The sequence below is a fragment of the Eutrema salsugineum genome, unplaced genomic scaffold (genome assembly GCF_000478725.1).
Source record: "Eutrema salsugineum unplaced genomic scaffold, Eutsalg1_0 scaffold_5, whole genome shotgun sequence".
Classification (NCBI taxonomy): domain Eukaryota; kingdom Viridiplantae; phylum Streptophyta; class Magnoliopsida; order Brassicales; family Brassicaceae; genus Eutrema; species Eutrema salsugineum.
In genome coordinates, this window is record NW_006256612.1 from 3,651,772 (window position 1) to 3,660,047 (window position 8,276).

At 42.5% G+C, this 8,276-nt stretch overlaps 1 protein-coding gene across 2 annotated transcripts; it reads right to left on the minus strand.

The window, feature by feature from the left end:
- Positions 1-3,473: 3,473 nt before the first annotated feature.
- On the minus strand, positions 3,474-7,500 carry LOC18991942 (protein argonaute 2). 2 transcript variants are annotated; one of them, XM_024153183.1, is made up of 4 exons: positions 7,005-7,500; positions 6,826-6,899; positions 5,384-6,545; positions 3,474-5,267 (listed from the first exon to the last, which is right to left on the minus strand). In XM_024153183.1, exons 1-4 carry the CDS (start codon positions 7,370-7,372, stop codon positions 3,800-3,802), a joined length of 3,072 nt encoding a protein of 1,023 aa, XP_024008951.1. In that variant the 5' UTR covers positions 7,373-7,500; the 3' UTR covers positions 3,474-3,799. The 2 variants fall into 2 exon arrangements, with proteins under 2 accessions (XP_024008951.1, XP_006415349.1); XM_006415286.2 differs by having other exon boundaries at positions 6,826-7,500.
- Positions 7,501-8,276: the final 776 nt, after the last annotated feature.

Genomic DNA, 8,276 nt, shown 5'->3' on the forward strand with positions numbered 1-8,276 from the left:
GCCCAAATCATCAGATTACGAGCCCATTTTCCAGACTTCCCATTAAAGACTATACGTCTTGATAATGCTGGTGAATTCACTTCCCAAGCGTTTAATGAATATTGTATGTCCATGGGGGTAAGTGTTGAACATCCCGTTCCACATGTCCATACACAAAATGGATTAGCTGAATCCTTCATTAAACGAATTCAATGGGTTGCTAGACCATTACTCATGAGGTCACAACTCCCGGTCTCAGCTTGGGGACACGCAGTCTTACATGCCGCTGAACTAATACGCATACGACCATCTAGTGAGCACAAATATTCACCATCCCAATTGCTAACGGGTCATGAGCCAGACGTCTCCCATATTAAAACATTTGGGTGTTCAGTCTATGTACCCATTGCACCACCACAGATGACTAAAATGGGACCTCAAAGGAGGATGGGAATATATGTTGGTTTTGATTCTCCCACCATCATAAAATATCTCGAGCCAACTACATGAGATCTGTTTAAAGCCAGATATGCAGATTGCCGATTTGATGAATCGGTATATCCTAGATTAGGTGGTGAGACAGACAAGCTGGTAAAAGAACTTTCATGGAATCAAACATCCACACAATGGCAAGATCCTCGGACTCTAGAATGTGATTCAGAGGTCCAAAGAATTATACATTTACAAAAGCTAGCTAATCAATTGCCAGATTCCTTTGCTGACCCGAACAAAGTTACCAAATCGTACATACCAGCTTGTAATGCACCAGTACGAATAGATGTCCCCTCAGGGAAAAGTCAAGTTGCTACAGAGTCTGACGCACGTAAGAAACGTGGCAGACCACCAGGTTCCAAAGATAAGAATCCCCGGAAATCAAAGAAAGGTGCAATGATTGAAACCGGGATTCAAGAGAACACGGATACAGCCTCAGCTGATACTTACCCTATCGAACCATCTCAAGAGGTTTGGGACACCAAAACTCAAGGTTCTGAAGGGATTGATAATAATGAGATCTCAATCAATTATATCATATTCGGTTCTCTATGGAACAGAAAAGATGTCGACATCAATGAAACTTTTGCATACAAGGTAGCACTTGAGATTGCGCACACGCAAGAGGATCTAGAACCCACGTCTATAATTGAGTGCACTCGTAGATCAGATTGGCTGAAATGGAAAGAAGCCATAAACGTGGAGTTGAATAGTTTAAAGAAACGAAATGTGTTTGGTCCGATCTTAAGGACACCATTCGATGTTAAACCAGTGGGAAACAAATGGGTCTTTGTGCGTAAAAGAAACGAACTCGGCGAAGTCGTTAGATACAAGGCACGCCTTGTAGCACAAGGATTCTCACAGAGACCCGGAATCGATTATGAGGAGACTTATTCTCCAGTGGTGGATGCAACTACATTTCGATTCTTCATAAGTCTGGCCATAAGAGAAAACTTAGATTTGCGGTTAATGGATGTTGTAACCGCATATCTTTATGGACCACTGGACAGTGAAATCTATATGAGATTACCAGATGGTATTGAGCTCAAAGATAAGCATGCATCTCGTGATAAACACTGCATTAGGCTAAACAAATCCTTATATGGACTGAAACAAAGCGGACGTATGTGGTATAACCGGTTAAGCGAATATCTCATCAGAGAAGGCTACGAAAACGATCCGATCAGTCCATGCATCTTCATCAGAAAATATCAAAACAAAGGATTTGTAATCATAGCAGTATACGTGGATGACTTGAACATCCTCGGAACATCTGGTGAAATCGCCCAAACAGTTGAATGCTTAAAAGCAGAGTTTGAAATGAAAGACCTAGGCAAAACTAAATTCTGTTTGGGATTACAACTTGAGTATGTCAATGACGGAATCCTTGTGCATCAATTGGCATACACTGAAAAGGTACTCAAGAGATTCAATATGGACCAGGTCCACCCATTGACCAGCCCAATGGTTGTGAGGAGCCTTGGATTGGATAGTGATCCATTCGGTCCAAAGAAGGACGATGAAGAAATCCTCGGTCCTGAAATGCCATACCTCAGTGCCATAGGAGCATTAATGTACTTGGCTAGTCACACTAGACCAGACATCTGCTTTGCCGTGAGCCTCTTAGCTCGCTTTAGTTCGTGTCCAACTCAAAGGCACTGGAACGGTATTAAGCACATCCTTAGATACCTTCAAGGTACTAAGGACTTGGGATTATTTTATTCTAATCATAACAAGGATGGTCTAGTTGGTTTTGCTGATGCAGGATATTTGTCAGATCCGCACTGTGCCCGGTCTCAAACCGGTTATGTTTTCACGCATGGAGGAACAGCCATATCTTGGAGATCCATGAAGCAGACTATTGCCGCTACCTCATCCAACCATGCGGAAATCTTGGCCATTCACGAAGCTAGTAGAGAGTGTGTTTGGTTGCGGTCCATGACTCAGCATATCCGATCAGATTGTGGTATGGACGAAGATAAGGAGTCTACGGTGATGTATGAAGACAATGCAGCTTGTATCGCTCAACTCAAGGACGGCTACATCAAAGGTGACCCAACGAAGCATATTCTGCCCAAATTCTTCTTCACTCATGAGCTACAGAAGGATGGTCAGGTCAAGGTTCAGCAAGTCCGATCAAGCGAAAATTCAGCCGATCTATTCACTAAATCATTAACGACTTCTACACTCCGGAAGCTCATTCATCAGATAGGAATGCGTAGACTTAGAGATCTACAGTGATACCTAAACCAGGGGGAGTAATGCATGTTGTACTCTTTTTCCTTCACCATGGTTTTTCCCACTGGGTTTTCCTGGTAAGGTTTTAATGAGGCAACGTTCCCCAGCGCATTATAGAGATCCCGGTTTTGTGACAGGCACGGTTACCTTGTCCAAGGGAGAGTGTTATAAACAAATGGACTTCTAGTAACCGGCACATTACTCATAGCCCATTAGGGTTTCTGATACATTAGTTATGTAATGTATATATACACTGCTTATGAAAATAATAAGATTAGAGTTTTTTCCTTAATATTTTGTACATTTTGGCGTTTTTTTTTGCTTTCGCTATGTGACATTTTTTTTATAATCCACCAAAAGAAAAACATATGACGAATCTATCATTACATAGAATTCTAAATGAAAAGATACATGTTACAAAAATAAAAATAATGATCGGAAAGCCCATAACTGAACATATCGAAGGCAACAAGAGCTCAATTATGTTTCTTTTGTATGCATCTGTCTCTCATAAACTTATCCCCAACTTTTGTGATCAGATGCATCATCATTGCCACAAATATTTAAATAGATATTGTTTCTCCATGAAAAGATAATTTAGAAAATGCAGAAGGCCCATCATCACTGAAGGAATTCAGACACAAACAAAACATATGAAAGAGTCAAGGTAAGAAAAGAATCTACCTCATGCTCATTCTTTCATCTCTGAGATCTCAAAAGCTTCAACAAAAAAATTGCAAAAACGATAGCAAAATATGAACTACTTACTGAATCCAGAGTCTTAATTATAACTAAACACCATAACCTGAGTCTCTGCTCTAAAGAGCAATACAATACCAAACCAAAATACCATAACACGAGTCTCTGCTCTAAAGAGCAATACAATACCAAACACAAACCACCAAATACAAAGAAAGAGAAAGAAACACACACTGCAAAAGAAACCCAATTAGATTCACGCACAAACTCCTTCCTACCAGGCAAAGGAGTAAAACTGCGTTATTGGGGCATTCCGATTTTCAATATTAGTATCGTAAGTTCAGCTTTAGGAACCCAAAAACACCAAAATAACCCAAACCTTCTTTCTTTCTCAGACGAAGAACATAACGTTCTCAAGCTCTTTGTGCAACTTGAAGACGGCTTTGTCCTCCATTGTCAGAGACGAAAGCGAGGAAGCAAGCGAACCAGCAGAGGAAGAAGCTCCCCGTGGCTGCCTAAAGCTCTTCTCCCGTGAGCTCGCTTCGTAGTATATTCTTCCCCTAAAGGCAACCATGTCAGCATAATAGACCGGAGGAACAAGAGAGACAGGCTTGGTGCAACGAGTGAAAGTGAAACACATCTCAAATATGAGCTTCTGAATCTGATCGGAAGTGAACCCGAGCTCGTCCCAAAGCGTGTAGTAATGAGTCGGCTTGCTTGTACCGATCCCTCCGTGGTGACTGCAGAGGTAGAAATCATACTCAAACGGATGTATGACTTTTGTATCCACGACCGTACCCGAAGGCACATTGCCCTTATCGCTTCCATCGTTGCTTGTGGCAGGGAAGAAACGTGTTTGATGGCGTTTCTGAGCCACGATCACAGTTATCTTCGGATTGTACCCGTTCTTTTCAAAAGTGAGCTTCACATCAAGCAACTCCACATTGAGAACCATATCGAACTGACCATCGCTGACACCGTCGCGGAATATCACAATCTTGTTAGGGCGTTTTCCGGTGGCCTGATAATGAGCTTTGACAAGCTCCAAGCATGTATCACCAAACCCTTGTATCTCCTCTTTACGGTGAGGCTGCGCGATGACTCTAGCTGCGTAACGGTTAGCTTGGGGCCAGTTTAGAGTACCAACAACAGCAACAATGGACGGGCTCATCTTGTTGTGAGCAGCAGGGTGATTTACATCAGCGCCAATGAACATGACTTGATCTTCTTTGCTGAAGAAAGAGAAAGTATCCATCAGCTCGACGTTGCTTCCACCAACCTTTGCGTTGATCTTGAGGGCGAGATTCGCACGGTACTGATCACCTCCTCTATTGGCGGAGTTTGTCAAGAAACACTGAGTCACCAGACCAAGTTTGGTCTCAGCTATCCATTTCAGAGTCTTGTAGCCGTCGTGTGTTCGAGACATAGGACACAGAACAAAAGTTGGGCGAGCCCCACTATGCTTACGATTAGCCTCGTCAATCACTTGTCGAAGCAGTTCCTCAAGAGCTTTAGCGTTACCAAGCGTGTCCATTCTTGATGACTTGTAAATGATGGGAGGCTCCAGTTGCATCCCAAGTGTCCAACACCGTTTCATCAGTTGATCCACAAAGTCATTAGGCATCCTGTTGAAATTCTCAGACGCAGTGAAGTCAATAACAGCCCAGTGCTTGACAATTGAACCCCTAGCGACTCCCTTCCTCATAAGGTTCCACTGGTTGTTCTGTCTCGGGTTCGGTTCCTCCCGGACTGCTCTGCCTTTCTCTGTCAACTTTAACGCCGGAGCCTTGAGAACACGACCTTCGACCGGTGTCATCTTTGTATCAACTTTCATTCCAAAGTTCCCAGTGATTTCTCCACTGTCATTGACACACATACAAAAAGGTTAAAACTCATACACACAAGCTATACACGTCTATTAACAGTCAAAAGCTTTTGAAGAAAGGAAAGAATAAGAAAATCTTTGTGAACATACCCGCTGGGTCCATCATCAGACCGTATCATCTTAAGTATATTCGTCTGCCTTTGTTGTGGATTGACTAGGGAAAGCTTTTTCAACCACAAGGCTGAATCTTTATCCAAGCCTTCCTTTGGATAAATCTGTCCTTCAACCAAAACGCAGAACTCCATGGGCACGAGATTCTGCCGTCCGTTTTTTCCCAGATCCAAGCAAGGAATATCCTTGTGAACAATGTCTCTCCCGTACTTTATCCTGAAATACTCAACAATGGATATCTTCCTCGGCGGATCATTGCCCTCTTGATCTATAAGATCGAATGTTTCATTTTTTGTATCTTTCTTACTCAGTCCTACAATCTTCAACTTCTGCTTGTTCTTTCGATGCGTGACAGTGACTTGCAACCCATTCAACTCATTCTCCACATCATGTCTACAATCCCAAAACCGACTGAAATCAGACCAGCCAAAGTACAGCTTCAGATAGTCAATGACCGACATTGCCTTCCGGAAAGCCAACACGGAGTAGTCCAAGCACAACGACAAGCCTTGTGCCGTGGGCTTTAGAGTGTGTCGGTAACCTTTTGCAACTGCAACACCAAAGCCAAAGTCCTCGTCCCGCTCAGTTCCACGAGTGAAAAAGCTTTTACCAACTGTTATCATACACTTTGAAGGATGCTCCTTCATCACAACGTCCATTCCTTGCAACACATCACGGGGATTTAAAGACGAGCCCCCTGACATATACTCTTTCAAGTCACGGAACTTAAGCTCATTCACCTGCTTGATGGTGAACGTGTAGCTTCGAGCTCTCGTCTCATCGGTTTTCGGAAAATCCACCTTGAATGACCCTGTAGGCAACTTAGCCGCGCTGAAAATGTTCTTCTGACCATCGTATGCAGTCATGGCGAACGGGAACTCTCCGGGGTTGTCGGTGAACACCTTGTCCCTAACCATAGCTAGCTCGAATCTTGATACCTTCTTGGTAGGATTCTCTCCTTTGATTTCAACGTCGTAGTGTCCTATGACACTCTCAGGATCGAAATTCACTCTGAAGTGGTTGACAAAGAGGTTTACACGCCGGACAGCCACAACACCGCCTTTATCTGGACGCTTCATCGGCTCTTTCTTAGAAGAGGAAGCAACTTGCATAGATGTACTCGGTTTCTTAACTTCAGAACCTGTCAGGTTAATTATACATAACGATTCATCAACGGAAACAAAGACTATTTGGCTAAATCAAATGCATTTTGTTTAAATGATTCAAAATAAGTTCCAATGTAAATAAACCACATCAATTCCAATCATTGATTTCTTCGGAGTAATGAAAATTAAAACGATGCATCTGTGAATTTTTCCCCTAATTACAATTCCCCAGAAGAAAATTTGCAGACATGCAAGCAATAATCATAATGAAAACTTGAGATATGTAAAAAAATAAAATTAGGTTACAGTGCATACCACGAGCGGGTTCAGAAACCACGACGGTGGACGGAGGAGGAGGTAACACCGCCGTGTTCGACGAAACCTGCGGCCTACGACCCCACGCGCCTCCAGCTGCAACGGCGGGGCTCAGTTGAGCCTGCGGTGGTCGTTGAACCGTCGATTGTTGAACCGCCGTGTCAGAAGAAACTTGTGGCCTACGACCCCATACGCTTCCTGCTGCAACGGCGGGACTCACTTGAGGTTGCGGCGGCTGTTGAACCGCCGGTGGTCGAGGTTGCTGCGATTGTGTTCCACGGCCACCCGACGGTGGTCCCCACTGACTCTGGCTTCGGAAATCCTGTTGATCCCGGTCATAATCACCACCACGACCACCGGAACCCAGCCCACGATTTCCGCCACCGCCGCCTCGGTCGGAGCCACGACCACGACCGCCATAGCCACGACCACGGTCTCCTCCTCCTCCGCCGCCGTAACCGCGACCTCCACCACCGCCGTCACCACGGCCTCCGCCGCCTCTGCCACGGCCATCACCACGACCTCCTCGGTAACCACCTCTCTCCATTTTTGGGATTTGATTGGATCTGATCGGGAAGATTATTCACTCGTACGACTGATACAACGAGATTGCTTAAAACTGTGAACTAACGAAATCGGAGCTTTTTAAAGGAAGAATATATATTGTTTTAAAAAAGAGGAAGAATATAAAGCGTGAGAAGCTTAGCTCGTAAGGATCACTATAAGACTTTTGTAACGTTCGCGAATGTTCCTCGAAAGACCTAAAGAGTAGGAAATGTTCAAGAGTGGGGTAGTACAACCGTCTTTTAACTTCGTGTTTTAAAAAAAATACAGTAATTATACCACGTCGAAACAAAAGAAAAGAAAAAGAAGATAAAAACAGTAATTAATTATTGGGTTCTCTTTGAGCCAATTTGGCTAAGACCACCTCCAACCATAGTCTTTAATAAGGGGTTTTAATTTTGATTTTAGTACTAGTTTTTTATTCACTTTAATACACTATAACCTTTTAATAATTTTTTTATTGGTTTAGTGTCCAATAGTAGTCTTTTAATGGAGTCTCTAATAATTTTTTTTTTTTGTAATTTTTCAAATACAAACATTTTATTAATACAAATTTAAACATAGAATAGAGAAAAACAAAACAAAAGAAAGATGCAAATTATAAACCGGAAATAATAAGATTAGTTGTAATCTTGAGTTATACCAAACATATTCCATAAATGCTCAACTAAATCTTTTTTTAATTGATCATGCTCAATCAAAACCCATGTATTCAAACATTTTCTTATAGATAAAGGGTTTCAATAGAAAAACAAAAAAAAAATTAAAAAACATCAAACCAATCATAACGTGACATGTCAGAGGCTCTAATGAGTCTCTACAAACTACTAAATTAAAAACGGTTCTGCTTAAAAACACCATTACAATTTTTTCTTTTTAATTAAAAC

Bases quoted from the DNA above. Each gene is read 5' to 3' on its own strand.
- LOC18991942 (XM_006415286.2), bottom strand. From the start codon at position 7,372: ATGGAGAGAGGTGGTTACCGAGGAGGTCGTGGTGATGGCCGTGGCAGA. The intron at 6,546-6,825 runs GTATGCACTGTA...TTAACCTGACAG, and splicing joins GGTTTCTGAACCCGCTCGTG to GTTCTGAAGTTAAGAAACCG. The intron at 5,268-5,383 runs GTATGTTCACAA...TGTCAATGACAG, and splicing joins TCTGATGATGGACCCAGCGG to TGGAGAAATCACTGGGAACT.